This window comes from Mytilus edulis, chromosome 11 (genome assembly GCF_963676685.1).
Source record: "Mytilus edulis chromosome 11, xbMytEdul2.2, whole genome shotgun sequence".
NCBI classification, from domain to species: domain Eukaryota; kingdom Metazoa; phylum Mollusca; class Bivalvia; order Mytilida; family Mytilidae; genus Mytilus; species Mytilus edulis.
In genome coordinates this window covers 47,452,291-47,477,659 of record NC_092354.1, presented here as the reverse complement: position 1 = coordinate 47,477,659, position 25,369 = coordinate 47,452,291, and the positions used below count along the sequence as shown (strand labels likewise).

Here is a 25,369-nt window from a genome sequence, read left to right as displayed (position 1 = left end):
ACGTCATACTAAACTCCGAATTATACACAAGAAACTAAAATTTAAAATCATACAAGACTAACAAAAGCCAGAGGCTCCTGACTTGGGACAGGCGCAAAATTGCGGCGGGGTTAAACATGTTTATGAGATCTCAACCCTCCCCCTATACCTCTAGCCAATGTAGAAAAGTAAAAGAATAACAATACGCACATTAAAATTCAGTTCAAGAGAAGTCCGAGTCTGATGTCAAAAGATGTAACAAAAGAAAATAAATAAAATGACAATAATACATAAATAACAACAGACTACTAGCAGTTAACTGACATGCCAGCTCCAGACCTCAATTAAACTGATTGAAAGATTATGTCTTCATCATATGAATATCAGGTACAATCCCTCCCGTTAGGGGTTTAGTATCATACTATCATAAAATATATGAGAAGAACATAACCCGTGTCATGCCAAAAACTGTTTTTTTGGAAATAAATGTGTTTAGTTCCGATGCAAAGACCCTATCAGTGAATCAATGTTAAAGCCAAAATATGCAATCTTTAATGACCTGACAACAGTATCGTAACTATATCCCCTTTTGATAAGTCTATTTAAAGGTTTTGTTAGTTTCTGAGGAGAATACTGACATTTTTGTGCTTTATAAAGAATATTTCCATAAAATTTTGGATGTGAAATACCTGAACGTATAAGATGTCTGCATGTTGAGTTATATTTACGAATTATTTCCTTATACCGGTGATAAAATTTAGTAAATGTTTTGACCAGTTTGTGATATCGAAAACCCTGGTGTAATAATTTTTCAGTAATACATAAATTTCTCTCGCTAAAATCTAATACATTGTTACATACACGAGCGAATCGTACAAGTTGAGATATATAAACACCATAAGATGGTGACAACGGAACGTCACCATCTAAAAATGGATAATTAACAATAGGAAATGAAAAATCATCTCTTTTATCATAAATTTTTGTATTAAGCTTAAGTTCATATAATGGACTTGAGTATAATTTAGTTCTAAAAGGTGAATTCCGAATGATTATTAAACAGACGCTAACAGACTATCAATTTTAACTGTGTACAGCAGATGGTATATAAATTATGTGACTATGACTTGTATTTCGTCGATCAAAAGTGATAAATAAGTGTTATTTATTGACAGTACTAAACCTGAACTAAAACACAATACCTACACCATCACTTTTGTATTTGAATCAATAAGGAATGGCTGTTCCCAAATATTTTATCCAAAATTCTCCTCTTTGAAAACGATATGGTGTGCTTAATATATGGTCATTTGTTGAATAAATTGTTTTGTCTATAATCCAGACTTCATTGAATGGTCAGGCTGATTAAAATGTATATAATTACATTTGTTGTTTAAAGAATCATAAACTTTAGACCGGTGGTCATTCATTCTCAAATTGAGTCTATGTCGAGTGTCCACGACATACATATCAGTCCACAGAAAGCACATTCAATACCGAACACAATATTGCAAGCAGTACTAATAATATTCTCATGACTGTGTATTGTAACTTTGGTACATTGAGCGTATTTATCAGATATAGTACGGTGACCAAGTAAGGAAAAGTCGCTAATCTAAGGTGTTGAATCATCATTCGGACTATACGGCTATAAATCACAGTATTGGTAGTTCAAAGGATACAATTCACATTTTGACTTCTTGTAAAAAAATCGTACGGTGCAATATTTGTAAAATGGGCCTTGAAGTACGTTCCCTTACTTTAAAGAAAAACTGACTTTCAAAAGTTGTAAGGTTTACATTCTAAAAAGAACATTCGTGATATGCTTTATGTTATTATATACATTGATGTTACACCTTATTTTAACAATTTTAAACTAAGTTAAGCAAAATTAATCCGTTATTGAAGAGTTTTTGTAAAAATTGAACACTACGAATATTTTGCATTAAATATGTATTTTTAAAAGATTTCTTATTTTCTTAAGTTTATTTGATATGTTTTTTTTCTTTTTATATATTTCAAAAATTAAGAACCAAATCTGAGTTAGGACCTGTAATTATATGGAAAATGTTTGAATTAGAAAGTCCTTTACGATTAGGTCCTTATGGTTCAAAAAGGCCAAACATGTGTTTTAATTTTGAAAAGTGTATCGTTTGCCAGAGAAGAGGTACCGAATCAGTCAATTCCTTTACTGCTAAGAGTGAACGTTGCTTTGTTAGTTCAGTTGAAAGACGTAATGATGGAATCTGCCAGCAATTTGTTGGTATGGGTCGTTTGTTGAAAATCCTGATTTGGTGAAGCCATTCGATTCGGAAGTCTCTTATGCACGTTCCCTGCCTTTCTTTTGCCCATCACTCACAACTTACACCAGTCTGAAAAAGGTATGGCATTGGTTTAATGTATTGATAATAACAAACAATGACTGTTTTAATTACAGAGCTTCGGGAATTCTGACGAAGACGAAGCCCTTGTTTATGCAGTTAGTTTCAAAGATGTATGGTCTAAAGAATCCCTTTTAATAATTCCATCATGATATGAGTTAAATGCGCGTCAAGCTTGCCACCAGTAAAGACGTACACATGTAGGTATAGTCAGGTCACATCCCTGTGGACCGCATCACACATTGCTTAACCCCCTATTCCGTCACCTTCAGAATACGGTTGGCGAAAATTAAATCAATAATAACACCTCGTGTATTTTGAAGGGCATATGTCAGTAGAATTATTGCAGGATCTTGTGTGTTCATGTAAGGAAAATCTCTATGTAAAAAGTCATGTATTTGTTCATAACAAAACATAACGTGTACGGAGCTTTGCTCCTGTTAAGGGTCAGAATTATGTAGAAATTCCTTGACAGATGAACCAGAAGATACTCCTAGATGAAATCTGTTTTGTGGATCATTTTGATTTCATAATTGTAACTATTTCCTTGGTAATAAGTGGTTTTTGGTTGTAAAGAATTACTTGCATAAGCTTTTGCAAAATAAACGGTCGGGATAGTAGGCTTTAATTGAACACAACATTTATCATTTATTGCTGAGGTTGAATGTCACCCGGCAAGGTATCTACTGTATTTGTAATGGAATTTGTATTGATCTTGTATAACAGAACAAGTGTTTGAAAAACGCCAATTTTCAGATTTAATCGAAATTTTATTAGTAATAAGTTCCTCCATTTTTTTTTAATTTTCGAGATTATTCATTGTCAATTAATTTATAAAACATGTCTGTATCGGAAATTTTACACAAAATGCTGCCTATATCTTTCAATTTTGAAAGTGTAGAAGGAAAAAAAAAAGAAAACCGTATGTTGATCTATGACCTTACATTATGTAAAACTGTTACCACATTTCTTTTTGACGACATCGATATTCCAAAAGTGCTCATTTTGCCGAATCCAATGATATATAATATAGCCATATAGTATGTTTGACGATTAAATTAAAACAAATTTGGTCTGGTCACCGTACTAATATGAGTATATGATAGTTTCTACAATTTTTACGATACTATTTGGAAACAGAATAATATTACAAGTTGTCATTGAAATCTAAAATATCTGAAAGTTGAAAAGTACATGGAGGAATACAAACAAACTTGTTATAATGTTTATAGAACAAGGAAGAATCAAATGTGTCGTTTTCAATAAAATTTTTCACATAAGTAAGATGATCCTTTTGACGCCTGATATAATCGGTGTTGTTGTGTCCTTGACAACACCTATTATTAAACGACTTCACGATTGAAATGAATTACACTTAACATTTTAAAATTGCAATACAGTTTTTGTTCACAGGTGACTGAATTTAAACAACCCATTGATAAAACTATACCTGCACCTGGACGAGGGGTCTCTAGTATATTAAATTATTATTTCTACAGTTTACAAGGGACGATGCTGCAGACGGATGATTTAACAACTAATTTTGTAAGTATTATTTAAATACTCTATGTATAAGTTTAAATCTAAACAGTAATCATTACAGTCATGTTTAAAAATATACGTGTAACGAAAAAGAAGTGCAAATAAGATTCGCTTATAAAATCAAGTCTATTAAATACCAAACAGCCTATTGTTTATGCGCATCAGCTAACGCAACTTTGTAGGGACATAAAAGCTCTATGACGTTGTTTCTAGCAATGAATAAACGTCAATAATTAACGTCCTATTTCGCGTTTTTCTCGGATTCCAACATGGTGTATGCTACGTAGGACGCTACGTCTCCCAAGAAAAGAGGAACTATAATTATGCGTCACGCTACTTTAATATCCTGTGGAAATATAACACAAATGGACACATAAGATTCTACACTATATTTAACCTTCGTTCTAATAAAAATAATAAAATATAAATTTTGATCTCGACTTTTTGCATTTGCGCCGTTCTGCATTTCAATTTTTCACATGCGTAGATTTTGTCTCTCGTTTGCGCCGATTCAGTCGGAAACCCGGTTGAAATAGAACAAAAGAATCGAAGCTCTTTGTTAGAGAAGGCGATAAATGCTTACTGTAATGTTTACTATAGTGACAAAAATTTAAAAAGTTAATAGAAACAAACAAAATTACAATTTTCTTCTCAATTACGAAGTGTTTTATTTTAAAAACACCATTTGCATACGTTTTCAATTTATTTAGTACATAGTTAAGCAGAACAATTAGATATCAAGTCGACCACATGGGTATCTTTCAAGTTGGATGTAGAAAATGCATAACCACCGATTTTTTTTTTTAAATTTACCACGGACGGAAAACATATATATCTATTAGTTCAGTAATTTTCGTGTCTGCCCTTCCATTATCTGACTCAAGAAAAAAATCCCCAAAATGGGTAACAATTGTATCGAAAAGAGAAAATCGAGTGCACCTTTTTATGTTAGGGTGTGTTTGAGTTGAATATTTTGTCTTGATATCGTATAAAGCAAGAATATTTCATACATCGTCTCGCTTCAGATTCTATCATTTTTATATATCAAAGCTACAGGTTGACTTTATAACAAAAAAAAAATCACAGTACTAAAAGATGAAATATATGGGTCAAGTGAAATATCTATCTAATGAATCACAAAAACAGAGAAGGTGTGTTCGAATAGCTATTTTTTTTTACAGGAAGTACTTGACGACAGTCTTTCAAGTTGGATGATGAAAATGCATATCTTCGAATAATTATATTTTTTTTGTATGTGAAAACTAGGGTTTATAGTCTTCAACCACTAAAAAAATCTAGTCTGCCCTTCCACGAAATATTTAATGAGAATTTTTTTAAATGTTTATGAATTTTCGAAAATTCCACCTGACAACCGATCAGACAATAGTTTTAAGTTGAATCAATGCATACAAGATCATTAACTGATGCTCATTAGCTATAGTTGATACATTTGTCTTTTAAAATACAACTGACATATAAGGATCGTAATGGTGCAATGTGAATAAATTTATCGGTTTCCGAGAGCAAAATTGGCAGCGCGTCATCCCTACAATGGCTTCGATTTCTACGATTTTGAAAATGAACTGGCGTAATGGGGAGATAATTTTGATGAAGTAGAATCCTGACTGGATCAGGTCAGGTGAAAGTTTTTTTATGCCCGATTTATGGACATCAGGGACGGATCCAGCCATTTAAAAAAAGGGGGGGGGTTCCTAACCCAGGACAAAGGGGGTGTTCCAATTACATGTCCCCATTCAAATGCATTGATCGTCCAAAAAAAAAAGGGGGGGGTTCCAACCCCCGGAACCCCCCCACTCTGAATCCGCGCCTGGGCATTATGTTTTCTGGTCTGTGCGTCCGTTCGTTCGTCCGTCTGTCCCGCTTCAGGTTTAAGTTTTTGGTTACAGTTTTTGGTCAAGGTAATTTTTGACGAAATTGAAGTCCTATCAACTTAAAACTTAGTAAACATGTTCCTTATGCAATGATCCTTCTAATTTTAGTGTCAATTTTTTTTTTTAAATTGAGTATTCACAAGGTTAGGCCGATAATCAATTATTGCTAAAAGTTTTGACATACTGGGAATATGTGCATGTAACTGATGTCTGGATGATTCTCGTAAAATAATGTCCAATCTGGCAATGAAGTTAAAATTTATTTATACTGCTTATTTGACAAAATCTTATAGTAAAAATAAAATGATGACAAAGGGTCATTTTTATTGTCATTAGTTTCATTTCAAATTGTCTTAAGGAGAAATGATAATCATATTGTCTAATCTCACTGAAGCTTACAGCTAATTTCCTACTGTATGTAGATCAACACTTTGGTTTGCCTGCTGGCTTTGTATGTATAAATTTTGTATAATTATATTTTGATTACGTCCAATTCAATTAAATAGCATATATACAGGTTTACTTACCTATATAGAAAGATGTCAATCTTAATTACAGAGCTTGAGTAAACATTTATACAAACAAAGCAAGGAAGCCAACCAAAGTTTTACCCTACATGCATTAGGAAATTAGCTGTAAGGCAAAAAATATTAATAAAACTAATTCTCAGCGAATGTGAATTAAAATCAAAATTTTCGGTGTTTAAAACTAAATTGTTGTAAATTTAATTAATGACAAAAACAATTGCCCCAAGAATAATATCTTACATTAAATCGCTCCCTTTCATTTAGCTACGACTGTTACCGGAAAGATTGAAAACAAATTTCGATTTTCAATGCCGGCAACAACCTTTTCTTGTTTTAATTTCCAAAATGAGCAATTTAGATTTATTATATTTTATCCTGTTGGAGAAATCTTACTTCGTAGTTTTCAACGGAAAATTATTTCTAAATTAATTTTTTAATAAAAAACTTTTTTTTTTTTAACATTTACTGTCTCGTTTATTGAAAACACATGAGGTAGTAATAAAAGGATTGTATTTTAAGATAGATGTATAACGTTTTAGAATCAAAACTTTCATTCATATATTATACCTATAATTTTAATTTCCTTATATCTTAACTATTTTAAAATAATGAATTCACAAACTCGATGCAATAATTTCTAAACGTTCGTCTTAGTCGGGGAAAATAATGATATGAAGAACTCCGTCCATGCTTGTACACGTATGTCCGTCTTTCAACAGTACCGAATGAGTTCGTTACGGCAAACTTCTGAAATTGACGCGAAAAAGGAACAAGCACATCTAGTTTGGTATATTCAAATACTCTGTAAGTTAACCAGTGCCATCTTTCATTTCTATTTTTTTTACGGGTAAATTACATGTAAACAGATATAAGAGGATATGGTATTAGTGCCAATGAGATAACTTTTCATCCCAGTCTTTGAAGATACATCTCCAGACTTTTCCTTTACCGTACTCGTAGATCTTCAGCCTCGGTCTTTCGGTCAACTGCCACATGGTTATGTTCTTTCTGTGTTTTGGTTTGACAATAGTCTTCCAATCAGAATCCGTTGTGACTCTGGCTTTACACGATTTAATGGTACATCGGCAAGATATGTTATTTTTCTGGACACTGACCCTCCGATATGTATGGCTGTCGAAGATTAAAGAATTGACTCATCGGGTCGTTACAATATGTCCATCGTGTTACAACGAATTTCCAGAACAATTAGAATCAAAATAAACTTAAAAATGGTTTACTTTCATAAATAGTCTTCCAATCAGCTTGGATGGAGAATTGTCTCATTTGCATTCATACCACATCTTCCTATATCTATTAAACATAAGTGAACAACGTTTATAATCAGATATACCAATAAACCTTCAAGTTATAGTACAAGTAAAAGTATTAATTTATTTTTACCTGTAAATCCAATTAGGAGAAATTATAAAATCGGCGCAAATGAAAAAATGAAATCGGCGCAAATGAAAGAATGGAAATTTTCAAAATCGGCGCAAATGTCATACGCCCGAATGTTCTTTTATCATGATTATATTAAATTATTGGTTTAACAAAACAAAGGTAACATTTTTAAAATTTATTAAGTTGCTTTATATACAATTTTTTTTAATCATTATTTTGATATTACCGCTTGTGGTTCCATAAACTGACCTAATCACAAACTAATACATGTAAAATAAGCAAAGTTTCAAATTCAATAGACCATGACTAAGGGGCGGAGCTAAATCATCTCCATGGAAATGAGATATGCCGATGCTTATACAACTGCATACCAAATATCATTGACCTACCACTTGTGGCTCACCATAAACTAGACCTAATCACAAACTAATACACTGTTGACGCCGCCGACGCCGGAAACAGCATACCTATGTCTCACTTTTTGACTCCGTCAAGGCGAGACAAAATTCGTTTTAATATTTCAGATATATTTTATGGTTACTGGACAGTTTTCACCATAAACTTCAACCTAGTATAGATTTATGGTGTCAGTTGAGTTGAGTTAATAATGCAGTGAACATTTTGTCAATCATATTTGGTATGTAGTTGTATAAGCATCGGCATATCTGATTTCCGTGGATATAATTTGGCTCTGCCCCCTTAGTCATGGTCTATTGACTTTAAAATTATTTTCTGAGTTATCATGTTTTGGTTTGTACATTGTAATTAGGTCAATTCAAGGGGAACAATTAGTGGTAGGCTAATGTTAATTGGTATTCAGTTGTATAAGCATCGGCACATCTCATTTCCATGGAGAATATTTGGCATCACCCCTCAGTCACAGGCTTAAGACTTTATCTTTGTTTACATGTTTTAGTTTGTGATAAGATCAGTTTAAGATCCCCCCTTAGTCATGGTCTATTGACTTTTGAAACTTTTGCTTATTTTACATGTTTTAGTTTGTGATTAGGTCTAGTTTATGGTGAACCACAAGTGGTAGGTCAATCATCTCTGGTATGCAGTTGTATAAGCATTGGTACATCTCATTTCCATGGAGATCATTTGAACCTGCCTCCACAGTCATGGTCTATTGACGTCGAAACTTTTGCTTATTTTACATGTATTAGTTTGTGATTAGGTCAGTTTATGGGGAACCACAAGTGGAAGGTCAATGCTAACTGGTATGTATTTGTGTAAGCATCGGCATATCTCATTTCCATGGAGATAATTTAGCTCAGCCCCTTAGTCATGGTCTTTTGACTTTGAAACTTTTGCTTATTTTACATGTATAAGTTTGTCATTATGTCAGTTTATGGGGAACCACAAGTGGTAGGTCAATGGAGAATATTTGGCATCACCCCTCAGTCACAGGCTTATGACTTTGTATAAAGATGCCTCATGTTACGAAATTTCCGTCAGTCACATGACCAAAGTCCTTGACCTCATTTTCATGGTTCAGTGACTACTTGAAAAAAAGAGTAAAGATTTTTTTTTAACGTTTACATCTCTCTTATTATAAGTAAAATGATAACTATATTTGGTATTTTCGTACCTTGCAATGTCCTAATGCCCGTCAGACAGTTTTCACTTGACCCCGACCTCATTTCATGGATCAGTGAACAAGGTCCATATCTCAGATACTATAAGCAATATGTCTAGTATATTTGGTGTATGGAAGGACTGTAAGGTGTACTTGTCCAACTGGCCGGTGTCATTTGACCTTGACCTCATTTTCATGGTTCAGTGGTAACAGTTAAGTTTTTCTGCTTTGGTTTGTTTTTCTTATACTGTATGCAATAGGATTACTATATTTGGTGTTTAGAATGATTGTAAGGTGTTCATGTCTAGCTGGCAGGTGTAATCCGACCTTGACCTCATTTTCATGGTTCAGTGGTCAAAGTTAAGGTTTTGAGTTTTTGTCTATTTTTTTAATACTATATATACAATAGGTCAACTACAATGTATATTTGGTGTGTTAATATTTTATGATTTATATGTCAGTTTCCTAGGTTTAATTTGACCTTTACCTCATTTTCACGGTTCATTGCTCAGTTTTGAGTTTTGCATGTTGGTCTGTTTTTTCTTATACTATAAGCAATAAGTCAACTATATTTGTTGTATGGAAGAATTGTTAGCTGTACATGTCTGCCTGGCATGGTTCATCTGACCTTGACATTATTTTCATTGTTCATTGGTCAATGATCAGTTTTCTTGGTTAATGTTTAAACACTGGACACTTTAAATTTGCAAAACACTCATTTGCAAATCCGCCTCCGCCTCAAATAAGAGCTACAGTGTCATGTATATAACCAAAATGTGCGGAATTACATGGGATTCAATAATTTCATTTGTTTTCTACTGTTACTATTATATTTATTTTGCTATTTGATTTATAAAAACATGGGATTTTCAATATCCCATGGGACAGGGCAAAATCCCATTTGATTTACCATTATCCCATGGGATTTTGGTTAAATCCCATGGGATTTTTTTTTGTCCCATGGGATAATTTTAGTCCCATGGGATATTTGTTGTCCCATGGGACAAAAAAAATCCCATGGGATTATTAATATCCCATGGGATTTTTAATATCCCATGGGACAAAATAAAATCCTATGGGATTCAAATTATAAATATATAGATATAAATATACAGTAATGTGTATGTTACAATGTATTCTTGGTAGTAAATTGTTATAAGATGAATCTTTTTAATTGAATATCTTTTTTCTTTGGAAATGTTAATTCAACATATTGTTCTATAACTGTTCAAAACTTATCTTTTAAACAACAAAGTAGATAATGTAAGTATCAATATATGTTTATTTATGAATTATAGAATACTTTGAAACACTATTATTTACCATTTGAAATCAATGAAAAACTCTAATATAAGGCTGAACATACTAGTACTGTAAATTCAGAAATTATTGCGTGCATTTATTATTGGATTTTTGTCATTTAAGACTAAAATGAGATTTTAATTTTTTACGATTTTGAGATCAGTTTAATTCATATAAAATATTTCTGAATGGGAGTTTAAATTATTGCTTTTACAACTGTGTTGCAATTTTTGCAAATATAAACCCTCACAATAATTCTTGAATTTACAGTTAACAGGCTATTATTTGAACTTGGAATTATTTTCAATTATGGAATTTGCATAATTTCTTGTGTTTAAATTTTTTAATAAATTCCATGTTTATTTAGTATTATGATCTTTTGAGCGGTTTTAATAACACTTTCCATACAATGTATTTTGGTTAGATAGTGTTGTGCACGGCACAGTACATTCTATTGAAAAATACTATTTTCTTTGTAATAGAAAGTGTTGTGCGCAGCACAGAACATTTCAGTACAGAATAAACATGGAATTTATTAACAATTTCAATAACAAGAAATCAAGCAAATTCCATAATTAAAAATAATTCTAAGTTCAAATAATAGCCTGTTAGTAGCTATTTAAGTAAATCTTTTTTTTTCACAATATCTCTCCACACAAAACATTAATAGTTTCTTATCATCCAGCATTGTGTGATCTTATAGTCCTGACACTTTTTGGTCATTCAGCACAGAACATTGACATTATTGTGGTTTCAATATCTTTTGGTATTTAAAAGATCTTCAAATCATTGACTGAGTGATGAAAATAATAGCTGATCCAACTTTTGTCTTTGATTTTATTCTGGTCTTGTTTCTATGTTTTCTCCATTTATTCTAGGTGATGAATTTCAATCCTTCTGAAAAAAAACCAATAAAATCTGAAGTATTATATAAAATTTTTTGCATACATGTAGCAATAATATGATTTTTAATAAAAATAGCTATGCGGTATGGATTTTACTGATTGTTAAAGGTTGTCCAGTGTCATCAGTTGCTAACCTCTTACATCCTTTGGTCTCTGATGGAGAGTTGTCAAATTAGCAATATACCACATCTTCCTATTCTAATACTACCGGTATATAACAATCAATTAATTTATTCTTCTTTAAAATATTTGGGTATTTTCCCAAGTTATATATATCATATATATATATGAAGATCAATGTTAAAACTTTAGGCAATTATAATAACATATTCCATTATTCACTAAAATTTTCAATATATTATACAAAATGCAGACAACAGAAACAATATATCTTTAAGCTTTTGAAGTTCTGCCAGAGTTCAATTTGTGTTTAATTTCAATGTAAAAATACCTTGAAATCTTCGGACATATTGGAAATTATAACATTGATACAAAAAAATATATTGTTTTATACTTATTGTTTGTGTTGTTGGCTTGCTGTCTCATTTTACAGTTATACATACATCAATAATCTTCTTCTTTATTAAAAGTAAATATGGGATAAATTTTATAATCTGAAAACATTATATTTCTATCGAATAACTTATTACCAAGTTCACAAACACCAACGTGTTTGTCAGATACTAGTTTTAAGACATGTATAAATGTTCCAGACATGATATAAGTATTTGGATGGTACGTTTACGGTCCGAAACATATAAGTATACTCTTACAGTCCGACCATATGCATACAATCAGACCATTTGAGTATACCCGGTACTTGTACTGTCTAATACCAGAGCTCAACCAAACATGTATTTTTATTTCTACTGCAATTAAACTTTTTGTATTAATCTATTAATAAGATTTCAGTTATGTTGATCTGTAATGTATATTTGTTTCTAATAAACTTGACCAACTTCTTAAAATTGGGCAGACTGTACGCGTAGTCTTAATACTCATATGTTCTGGAACATAAACATGATTAACAAGCATTCGACAGGATGTCATGCAAATCCCTTAATATTAGTACTAAATTTTGAGTACCGGTATATATATATGTAAATCCACAGGCTACTTACTGAAATTCATGGCAAACACTCACCAAAAAATTAAAGAGGATACAATTTAGAGGAAGGACTGGACAGATGAATGCACAAACACTATTAAGACAGAGCATTAAACTTACCAAAAACAAGATGTTTTACATTTATTCTTCAGAAGCAGGAAAATTGAAAAGTTTTTTTTTCTTTCTCTGCTGTCCATGGTATAAACTTTAAATTTATTCATGCAAAATATGAAAATCGGCAAAAGTAGGACCTTGAACCTCAGCTTATCCACATTTTGACTTTTGAGCTGCATATTTTTTTTCTTTTCATCTTGCTGACAATCTACATGATCTAAACATAAAAAAATGATAAAAACATAATTCTAGATAAACTTTGTGTTTTTATTTTTGTTGATACAAACAATTTTTCCCAGCTTAATAAACAAACCAAAATTATTACTTGATTAAGATCTTGTCAGAAATTAATAGCATTGATACTCTTATTTTTGAAGACCATATATATATATATATATATATATGTCTTTTGCATACTTATATTCCTTTGTATGCATATTAAGATTAATTCCGAGGACTTAAATGTTAAATTAGCATGATTAATTTTACAGTTTCTCAGCTCCATGTGTACAATATGAGAGTGTCTTGCAATACTGTATATTCTGATATTCAGAACATATTGTGAGGTTTTTATTAATGCAAATGAGAGCTGTATATCATTCTCATTTCTAAGACATATTTATGAGCTGAACACCAGTGCCAAAATTTCCTCACTGCATTGAAGACCCATAGGTGACCTTCGGCCGTTGTCTGCTCTTTGGTTGTGTTGTTGTCTCTTTGACAAATTCCCAGTTTCTACTTCTCATTCTTATATGACGTGCTTCTTTCGCTTTGTAAACAACACTGTGATAAAATTCTCGATATATCTATACTTAGCGCAGACTCAGAGATATACATAATAATGGCTATTACAATATACTTCCCACGTAAATCTACATGCATTGGAACTTATTCGCAGATCCTTTGCCGATTTTATTATTTTAAAAAGTGCAATTAAAAAAAGACAAAACAACTTTTATTCTTATTCGGATGCATAATAAAAAGAAGTAATGCACAAAATCTCGGAGAAATCAACAAAATAAAAATTAAATTAAATTCCGCGAAAGTCTATTAATGTTTTTGGCGCATTTAAGTCATTTCAAACCATGACGTTATACAAATGAAACCGCTAAAGTTGAAAGTTTTCTGTTACGTGAACCATCGAAATTCGTATAATATTGCATATTAAAACTGATTTTTGAGGTAGGTTTTGTTTTGTTTTTTATTCTTTTGCATTATTCGCAATTAACCGTGATTTCAGCAAGTCAACATGGCGGCTCCTTAGTTACGAAATGTCAACTTTGGATTTGACGCGGAAGCTTACGAGAAAAGCATTTAAATTAAAAATGCGAAATGTTGGGTTTGAGAATTTAAAGAATTGAACAGATGTTTTCTAGCGGTTATTCACGAAAGCTACAGATTTGTTAAGATGTTTGACTGAGCTTTATCTAACGGGGAGTAAAAAGGAACAGCCACACAAACAGCATACCCACCCTCGCTTCAGTTTTTTAATGACCGTATTTGTCCTATTAGAATCGAAATAATTCATGGAAGCCATAGATTGTTGGAAATTTACACATGGCCTGGGCCGTGATATTCGTTAATTTTATCCCTCGCTAACGCTCAGGATAAAATTCGAATATCACGGCCCAGGCCATGTGTAAATTTCCAACAATCTATGGCTTCCATGAATTATTTCTTAATTTTATAACATGTATGCAGATTTTTCGTAAATTACAATAATCAATCACGAAATTCTGTCCATTATTTATTTGTTATTGAAAATAAGCAAAAATAAATGCACACAAAATTTAACATTGTTAATAAAGGCTTTTTTTTTAATTCAAAACAGTTGCCTACACCGTTTTCCTTGTTTGATTTATTTCATATTTTAAAAGCCTTAATAGCTAGCTTGATGGTATGCCTGGATGGATCCAGCCATTTTATAAAGGGGGTTCCCTGTTCCCAACCAAGGATTTAGGAGGGGTGGTTCCAACTATATGTTCCCATTCAAATGCATTGATTGTCCAAAAAAAAAAGGGGGGGGGTTCCAAGTTGAACTTCCAACCCCAAGAATCCTCCCCCTGTGATCAGGAATTTTTTTCACTTAACCACTGGGGATCTCAACCATTTAAAAGTTTTTCAAACATATGAGGGTGAGGGTGACCCCCCATGGACTCTCCCTATATTTCATTTGATGTGTTTAATTGTTCAATACAAGAATATATATGGTTTAGGGGTGGGGATCTTGACCGTTTACAAGATAATAGCACATTCTCAAATTGAATGGGATGGGGTGACCCCCAGGGACTTCCTTTTAATTTTAATTGATTTGTTTTATTGTCCCATTCAAGAATATATATGGTTTAGGGGTGGGGATCTGGACCGTTTACAAGATAATAGCACATTCTCAAATTGAACGGGGATGGGTGACCCCAAGGGACTAACCTTTAATTTTAATTGATTTGTTTTATAGTCCCATTCAAGAATATATAATGGTTTAGGGGTGGGGATCTAAACCCTTTACAAGATAATAGCACATTCTCAAATTGAACGGGGTGGGGTGACCCCCAGGGACTTCCCTTTAATTTTAATTGATTCGTTTTATTGTCCCATTCAAGAATATATATGGTTTAGGGGTGGGGATCTAAACCGTTTACAAGATAATAGCATATTCTCAAATTGAAGGGGGTATACCTGATCACCACCCCCCCCCCTTTTCCTCATTTCAATCACCCTGATATGATCTGATATAAATTTTAATAGTTTTATCACTTACAATAGCATTAATTATAGGAATTGGTTTAAATTCCCCAATTCATTTTAGTCGGTCAAATATATGAATAAATTGATTTAACCTTTATACCATTAATATCAACATATTTCATTTTTCATAAAGAAGGACAAAAGTTTTCTATGGGTGGAAATTGATAGTTGCTAATTTGGGAAGCTTTCAAATTCATAGCATGCCGGTGGCTGTGTTCAAAGTGCTGGTTTTTTTTTATCACCCTCGTTGTTTGCGGACTAACGATTTAGGCCTGTGAAGGATAATAGTGTGCGTGCATTAATTTTCTATACCTTCTTAATTTATACTGACGGCAAGTGTTGTAATGTATCAGTGTCTTATTTGCAACCAACGTGCTATTTACATGTGCGATCGAAAATGCAGGGGAAGGAAACTTGTCAATTGTGTTTATTTTTAATCCAAAATAAAATAAGCCGCCGTAAAATTAACCTTGGGTAAATTCCTCAAATTGATGACAGAGGCTTCTTTTTTTTAAGCTATATTTTTAATGACTTACACGTTTTACCATTATTCTTTTTCTTTCACTATTCTTTGTTCCTTTTTTCTTTGCCCGTTATTCTCTATTCTACATCCACCATACCCTCTTATGTGGACTTTCGGTGGTAACAGTTTATGCTTTTAGTTCTGTGATAAGTCAATATTGCATGCAGGTTCATGAAATAATGGTTTTATGCATATCAGCCAAGATTGTGCGTGGAATTTCAGGGGCGTAGTTAGAATGAAACGATGTGCAAGCAACTACTGCCGAGCGGAGCGAGGCGAAAAAATTTTGGGACCCTTTTATGCAGAAAAAAAGTGGTTTTTTTTTCGGTTTTCGGTCATAGGACGGTTAAAAGGGGAGCTATCTGTAGATAGGACTTATAAAAAAAATATGAATGTTAAACTATTAATAAATCTTCTGAATAGAGTAATACCAGTGGCGGATCCAGGGGGAGGGTTCCGGGGGTTGGAACCCCCTCTTTTTTTTGGACAATCAATGTATTTGAATGGGGAGTATATAGTTGGACCCCCCCCCCCCCCCCCACTTTTACTCTGGGGTTAGGCTCTTTAAGTCTATAGGCAGAAACAAACTTCTCTATTACTTTGTCAATATTCACACTGAAATCCCGATGAATATGCAGTGATGCTAGTAACTGTCGTTGTTCATTGTTGATCGTACATTTGTTTTCAACATACGTAGTACACTGATAGATCTCCATGGTAGCACTCGCAAGATGTTTTAAACCAGTGTACGTGTTCTGCATCGAGCGACCTCCCGATTAAATTTGTTAAAATTACATGCCAGGTCAGTTTCGTATGTCTCAGACAATGTTAAGATTTGTTCGTTTGTGATATTTTCTACAACACGATGAAGCAGATACAGCGCAAAGAAGCGATTTTCTGATAATAGGCTAGACGCGACTCCAGTTCCCTTATCATATGGTCTATGAACGCAAACAATAATGAGACTTTCCAATACTGTTTTTGCGTGTTTGCAGGTGATTGGCTCCGGTAGTCTGTCACCACATTAACTCGGTATATTCTAACGATATCGAAGGGTTCTGATAATTCTAATGCCGATTGGTACATCTCATTCCAAACTGATGAACCGTACACTGTAAAATGTGCTCCAAAACTACATGTCTGAGTATTACAAATTCAAATCTTGTAAAAGATACAAGTTACTGTCTGATTTTGTCATAATCTCCAATAAAACTTTTATTTTGAATCGAATCGAAGTGCACGCAACTGCGTGTTAGCGTATAGGGAGCTACGCGCCTGATTATTTTAATAAACAATTCAACACCACACGTTATGCGAATTTGATTAAAATCGATGAACATGAATTTGACAGCTAGTAGTGACCCTTTTACAGGTATAATTACACCTTATGTAAGAATCCGGGGTTTTGATTGGTTAATAGCCAGTGTATTTTTCACCAATTTACTGTTATCAAATGAATATCGTTCATTTTTAACGCCGCCGGGGTATTTGCTATAAAAAATTTTTTTTATAAAAGGATAAGCCTTTTTTACCCTCTCTGCCGTGGTATTTGGAACGGGGACCCAGTTATTTGCCCCATTGGAACACATTGAAAGTCATAGTAAATAAATGGGGTGCTGTTCGTTAAATAATTTTGATAGCCACCTTGGGACTTCTGTTTCATGTTAGGCATTAGGTTCCAAGTTTCTGAGTGCAATCTCAGTGCCTCATGACCGGCATTCCGTTGCAAAATTTTGTTTTGATTGACAACAGGGTCACTCAGTCTACTTCCGGTGAAGAATAAAGGCTAGAATTTAGACAATTTACTCCATGCACTGACGCCAGATTTTATTTAAATCAATCATTTTTTTTACAGAAATTCAAACTAGAAAGCCTACCCTTTCAAATAAATCTACATTCAGTTTCAGAACTTGTGTAATAATGACACTACACCATTTTAGAGAAAAGTTATAGTTTTTTTTTTAAGAACTACATTCGTGGGTACCGGACTGGTTACCGTAACTGGGATCCTATTCCATTTGCCAAAAAATACTCTATCCGACTGGACGCTTGTAACGTCACGATCATCAATGCGTTTTAGTACATTAACATTCGGTGTAATTAAACAGATATATCATGTTATTGAGGGGTATTTGCGAAAAATATCCGTCTTGAGAATGAATTTCCCTCGCTTTACGGCTCGTGAAATTTAACATTCTCTCGACTGATATTTTTCGCAAATACCACTCCTTAACATGATATATCTGTTCAAAATTCAATTAACAAATTCTGACCAACTGTCATTCAACACAAATTAAATACTTGCTGTATATTGATAAATGTGATTGTATGTCAATACCTCAACATCGTGAATACGCCATGTGAGGTGTTGGTTATGTGTGCTACGGGGTCACTGGTGGCGCCTTCAAAACAGAAAAAAAAAAAAATCAAGTGAAAAAGTGTGGAATTTTGTTGTTGAAAATTTAAGTTGTAAATTCCTGAAAAATGTACTTAATTCCGTTCAACTGCTAACATGTTATACGAAAATAGGATAAAAAAAATCAATGGGTATAAAAAAAAAACTGAAGAAGAAAAGTAAAAAAGGAAAAGAAAGTCGTTAAATTAATTATTTTACAATTGTTTAAATATATGCGAGAATGTTTTAGGCAAATTGTCTTTATTTACAAATAAATGTATTTGAGTTCAGGAAATGATTTATTCTTCTGGCGGCTTCAAATATTTTTTTATCAATAACTTATACACAAGGAGACATTTTTGACTTTTGACATCATGGACCGCAATTAATTAGCAAACACAAAATCGTTTACAAATAAATTTTATAGATTCAGATTCATTCAATAGTTTATTATAGAAAGAAAAGGGGGGGGGGGGGTTAATACGCTCACATACTTCTAAAAATATTTGCATATGAAAGCTGTCTAAAGATAATTTTAAATTATTTCAGGAGTTTTGAAAAAATGATATATATATACAGTTTAATTTTCGACGTCTATACTGTTCCAAAAAGGTGATTCTTTTTAAAGATTTGGTACTTCAGTTTCGACTCAAAATTTCTTTTTGAATTGTTAGATGGCAAACTATTTAGGATAAGATTGTATCTGTTCTTTAAGTTATTATGGTGATATTGGCGACGAGATTCATTATATTATAGCAAGGGCTTGTACAAATCCTTGATTAAAGAATTTCAGCAATATAAATAGACGAAAGTAGACAAACAATTATTACACCAAATTGTACATCGAAAAAGATCTATATTTCTAAACGTTTTTAAATGATATAACTTGAATAGAAAATTTCCCAACTATGTGAAGATTTTTTATATTTCTAAACGTCTTCATTTATTACATACCAAAGAAAAATGTATTATATGTCTCTGATATAATTTTATATATTTTTCCAAGTAAACTTTTTTTTGTAAAGTTTACTTCTATGTGTTAAAAACCATCAACAGAGACACATTCTCTGCCATCACCAATCAGTCCTAATCATTAAAGATCAATTGACAAAATTCAAATGATGATTCAGTGGTATTGAATATGATCATCGGTCATCCGTGACGTATTCTAAAATCCCAAATAACGGCGCATGTCGATAGATAGATAGATAATTTATTAATTATCGTCTCGCCATTTAAATTTTATCCACGGGGTTGAAGTAATGAAGGACTTTATAAAACCAAGGATGTGTATAGTGATCTATAGTTACTATACAAATCCTTGATAAAACTATGTACATGTACTTATTAAAGGGGCACTAGCTACGATATATATAAAAAAATAAAGTATGATTTTTATAGATCAATCATTAATCAAATTGGAATAATGAAATAATAATTTGCTTTTAGCAATCAATTTCCTTTAATTTTGTTGAAATAAGCGATTAAACATAATTTTTGACTGATTCACTTGCAAGTGAAAACGTCATCATCATTCTAACCGGTATTCATGTGAACTTCAATTTAACCCCTAGCTAGAGATTGACAACGCATGCATTGTACGTGTACTGGTTATTTAAAGAAAAAGAATGTCAACAATGAAAGTGAAACTACGGTAAATCATTTGATTACTAATTCGATGCACATAAAATCATAGGTTATGTAGGACTTCAGCATATCCCCAAGGTTGCAGCAGCAATGAAGAAAAATGAACTAGTGAAAACTACAGTTAAACATGTTACCTCATGGTTTGTGAAAAACATTAATGAAAGAAAGTTAAGAGGTTCTCCGTTGCTATGTAAGACGGGCAAGTGGCTATCAGATGCACAGGACAATATGTACAACTCTGAGTTCTGATCAACTGTACCGTATGTCATGTATATGGGACATTTCTAAATGTTCATGAAATATCTCTTGTCTTGCTCAAGATGATCAATGTTTATATATATATATATATATATAATTTGTAATAAAGATTTATGTTGACTTTACAAATTTTTGCTTCTATTTTCAACCCATTGTGTGTGCATATGATTCATGTGATTGATTTGTTTGTACAAATAGATTTATGTTCAAGTGGAGTGTTGTTTAAGGCTTTCTGTATTTTATTATGTAGATTTCATGCATCAATGACGGAAGTATAAATGGTTTTAAATCAGGTTCTAGAAACAGAAGTGGCTCTTTTTAAGCAGTCTGTCTAGACTTGTAACTGACTGTTTTGATTTTGATTGTTTGGTCTTGATTCTTTTTTGCATCAATTTTCAGGTTGTGACGTATCTGTTGTACTTGTACATTTTTTTGTAAGTGAATTTTTATTACAAAATTATGGGGTGTGAAACCGCATGATATGATTGCCAATGAGAAATTTTCAACCAGAATTCAAATGATGTGACTATTAGAAACTCTCTTATTTAACCAACATCAACAATGAGCACACAACCAATATTTATAAATGTATAGCCACCGAGTTATTTTAAGTCCTGATGTGGTATAACGTACAACAATTCAAATGAAAAAACAACCAGTCTGATTTAGTAAAAAAAAAAATGAATCATACAAAAAAAGATGGACTGATCTATTGGATCCTAATTTGCTATAGGCACTTTGAAAAATCTGACAAGATAAAACAAGTTGTTCAGCACTAGTGTCGTTATTTTGTGGTCATATTGTAAGAAAGCAATTTAAGCACACAATTTGTAAACTTGTCTTGAGGCAGCCAAACAGTTCAAACCCTGCACTAGACAGGTACTCGCACCTCAAATCTTATGCATAAAGCATTGTAGGTTCTTGACCAGGGTCGGTGGTCTATTCGGGCAGTCAAATCTTCCTCTAATAATAAAATCTGACCACTAAAATAGCCAATATTGCGTTAAACACAAAAAAAAGATGGAATAAGCAACTGTTTACATGGTAAATGCATACACAACCAAGATAAGGAATGAATGCTCTTTCAAACAACCGTGCAAGGGGTGTATAGCCAGTCAAGGTCAAATAAACTTCCATTTGTTGTTGCTGTATCATACCAAACAAGAATGTGTCCAAAGTACACGGATGCCCCACTCCCACTATCATTTTCCATGTTCAATGGACCGTGAAATTGGATAAAAAATATAATTAGGCATTAAAATTAGAAAGATAATATCATAGGGAACATTTGTACTAAGTTTCAAGTTGATTGGACTTCAACTTCATCAAAAACTACCTTGACCAAAAACTTTAACCTGAAACATGCACTTTCATTTTCTATGTTCAGTGGACCGTGGGTCAAAAGTTTAATTTGGCTTTAAAATTTGAAAGATCATATCATAAGGAACATGTGTACTAAGTTTCAAGTTGATTGGACTTCAACTTCACCAAAAACTACCTTGACCAAAAACTTTAACCTGAAGCGGGACAGACGGACGAACGAACGAACAGACGAACGAACGAACAGACGGACGAACGAGATGCACAGACCAGAAAACATAATGCCCCCCTACTATCGTAGGTGGGGCATAAAAAAAAAACCACTGGATTATATTTGAAGAAATTTATTATCAACAATAATGAGAATATGTACATGAACTAGTATGGTGATTTCAATCTCAATATAAACTATATTAGTAATATCTCAAAATTAATCATATTCTTTTCAAATCTCTTCACGCACTATTATGGTTATCTCGTACAAAACATTTATCAAATCTCTTCATGCACTATTATGGTTATCTCGTACAAAACATTTATCAAATCTCTTCATGCACTATTATGGTTATCTCGTACAAAACATTTATCAAATCTCTTCATGCACTATTATGGTTATCTCGTACAAAACATTTATCAAATCTCTTCACGCACTATTATGGTTATCTCGTACAAAACATTTATCAAATCTCTTCACGCACTATTATGGTTATCTCGTACAAAACATTTATCAAATCTCTTCACGCACTATTATGGTTATCTCGTACAAAACATTTATCAAATCTCTTCACGCACTATTATGGTTATCTCGTACAAAACATTTATCAAATCTCTTCACGCACTAATATGGTTATCTCGTACAAAACATTTATCAAATCTCTTCACGCACTATTATGATTATCTCGTACAAAACATTTATCAAATCTCTTCATGCACTATTATGGTTATCTCGTACAAAACATTTATCAAATCTCTTCATGCACTATTATGGTTATCTCGTACAAAACATTTATCAAATCTCTTCACGCACTATTATGGTTATCTCGTACAAAACATTTATCAAATCTCTTCACGCACTATTATGGTTATCTCGTACAAAACATTTATCTTTTAATTCACGTGACAAAATAAACATGATCATCATAAAAAACAGTTATCCTCTCTCTATATATATGCACTAGTATGGTGATATCACAAATTAAAAAGACTAATTCCTATAAAATCTCATTATGCACTATTGATCTCCCAAAAAAAATTTCTAACAATACTTTGTACAGAAACTAGTATATATGATGACTTTATTATGACATGATTAAATAATTTTTCTATTAAATCTATGTACATTTGTACATGAAGTAACCGTAGTATTGGGGACTTCATGGAATAAGATCATTTTACAATTAAATCTAAGTGTCAGAACTACTGGTATCATGGGCATGGGGTCTTCATGAAAAAATAAGGTGGCTTAATGAAATTAAAAAAAATTATCAAATGTACAGAAACTCATATGGTGACTAGGTTTTCCTTGACTATCACAGAACACGTATCATCTTATTATAAACATTTATATTGTTTCTATTGTAACAAGATATAATTGCACTTTATCAATGATTTAAAGCTATCACGGTAAAACATAAGTTTTTTTTTATCACATACTATTTAATTATCTTAAAAACAATATTGCTCTATTTTACATTACAGACAGTTACACATTTATAAAAACATCACATGGAATTCTGATGATAAAAATTTACAGTTACAACACTGAAACAACACAGAAAATATTAACTTCTTCCAGGCTGCATGTTGTCAGGTACTGGGGGTAAACCAACATCAACACGAAACAAATGTTGTCTTATGCTTTGCTTGTTTCTGGCTGGCAGGAAGGCCCTTCCTGATGTGAAAATGGAACAATCTTCCCTTTGGGTGTGCCGTACAGTGTGAAGTCTTTTCCTATCTGTATTATCATCGAAACATGATTCTTCTGTTCTAAACCTTTCATTTCTGGTCCAGTAATGAAAAGGAAGCTCAGGGTCCAAACGTTTGCAAAATTCTCTCACTATTTTGGCCCATTGGTTTTGGAATTCTAATAATGTAAAAGTGTCACCGATCTGTCTTCTTGTCAAACTAAAAAAACATTCAACATCATCAGTTGTAGCTGCCCTGGGGTGCTCAGGGTATCCAAGTTCAGTATTTTGTAGGCGTCTCTCTTCCTGGCTTTCAATGTTGGTTGTGATTTCCACAAAAGTCTCTCTAGTAAATCCTCTTATATTATCCATTGGTCTGAAATAAAATGAAGTAGGTAAGAACACAGTATATAATACATTCAATACATATGTAATTTAAGCAACACCTATTGGTGGCCTTTGGCTGTTGTTTGCTTTATGGTCTGGTTGTTGTCTCTTTGACACATTCCCAATTTCCCTTCTCAATTTTATTTATATCACAAAAAGGTATATTATATATATATATGCATGTAACACAAGCAAAAAATCATGATATTGTACATATGTTTTTGTGGACTGCTATTACTTTAGTCAAGGTATTGCTGGTGTTTTTATTTGGCCTTTTCCATGTTTTATATATAATCCATTGACTCTGCAAGTTTTGGTTCTAAATTATTTTTTTTGCAATATGCTGCCGCTTTAACATATATTGTAAGTAATAGGTTTCACTATAAGAAACAAAACCTTTATTAAAGGAGATGTGACATGATTTTTTTTTTTTTTTTTTTCGTAAATAAATATTTATTTATACATAATTACCCCCAAAAAACATTGATAACAATATAATTATCGTTTAAATGGATAAAAAATAAATTTAAATGTATCGATCTGTCGACATACTAATTATGCATATTTCAATCCCGGAAGTCACTCAGAACGAGGCTGTGACGTCAGTGGTTACATCAATCATATTTGACTGACGGGTGTAAAGGCATAATAAGCGCAATTTCATATTCGAATATCTTCCAACAAAACCCATGACTGATCAAAAATGGTTCTGTGTTCTGCCAGTAGATGCAACAATAGGCATAAGGACAATTTGATAAAAAAAAATCCGTTTTCTGAGTAACCCGCAGACTAGTCCCAGGAAGAGATAGGACTTCCTACCAAGCACTAGTCATAGACTTTGTTCCGCCAACTTTACAAATGCATGTTACCATGGTTACGATCGTGACCCAGAAGTTATGAAGAATCTCGAGGGATGTCCTACTATGAAGCCAAAACTTCGTCCAAATGCGGTACCTGACATTCCATTGACACAACCAACAACAGCTGAGCCACACCTAAGCGGGGAGCTTGTGAGAAGCGGAGAATGGCTGAGGGAGAAAAACATCTTTTTCTTCGCAAATATTTTTTGCGTCCCTTATTAATAATTTTTTTAATAGTTTAGTCATATTTGTGTATAATTTTATAGCCAAATATATCTCAATGTTTAAAATTTGGTATTGTGTACCTCCTGCGTGTACCTCACTACCTGTTCACGTGTGCAGGTGTGTACACTAAAATTGGAAATAATAAATTAAAAGTCATCAACATCGATCAGAAGTAACAGGTATGCGGCACACTTTCTCTGCAGTGCTGGGTTACCTTTGAAGTTGAAAACTACAGGTGGCATGCCCCCGGGTGGTGATATATATATATATATGACATCGGCAATACGCACTATTGCGTAACATGCGTCGAATCTGTGTACATCCATGATCACCTGCTGGGTGCACAGGTGAGGTTGGAAATATACTAGAGCAATG

The 25,369-nt window shown here is 32.8% G+C and overlaps 1 protein-coding gene across 1 annotated transcript in view; it reads right to left on the bottom strand.

Annotated features, from left to right (window-relative positions):
- Positions 1–22,982: 22,982 nt before the first annotated feature.
- LOC139495725 (uncharacterized) overlaps positions 22,983–25,369 on the bottom strand; it is a 29,569-nt gene continuing 27,182 nt past the window's right edge. The window contains exon 10 of the mRNA XM_071284054.1: positions 22,983–23,898. Coding sequence (XP_071140155.1) covers positions 23,400–23,898 — 499 coding nt within the window. The 3' untranslated portion in view covers positions 22,983–23,399. The remainder of the gene's footprint in view (positions 23,899–25,369) is intronic.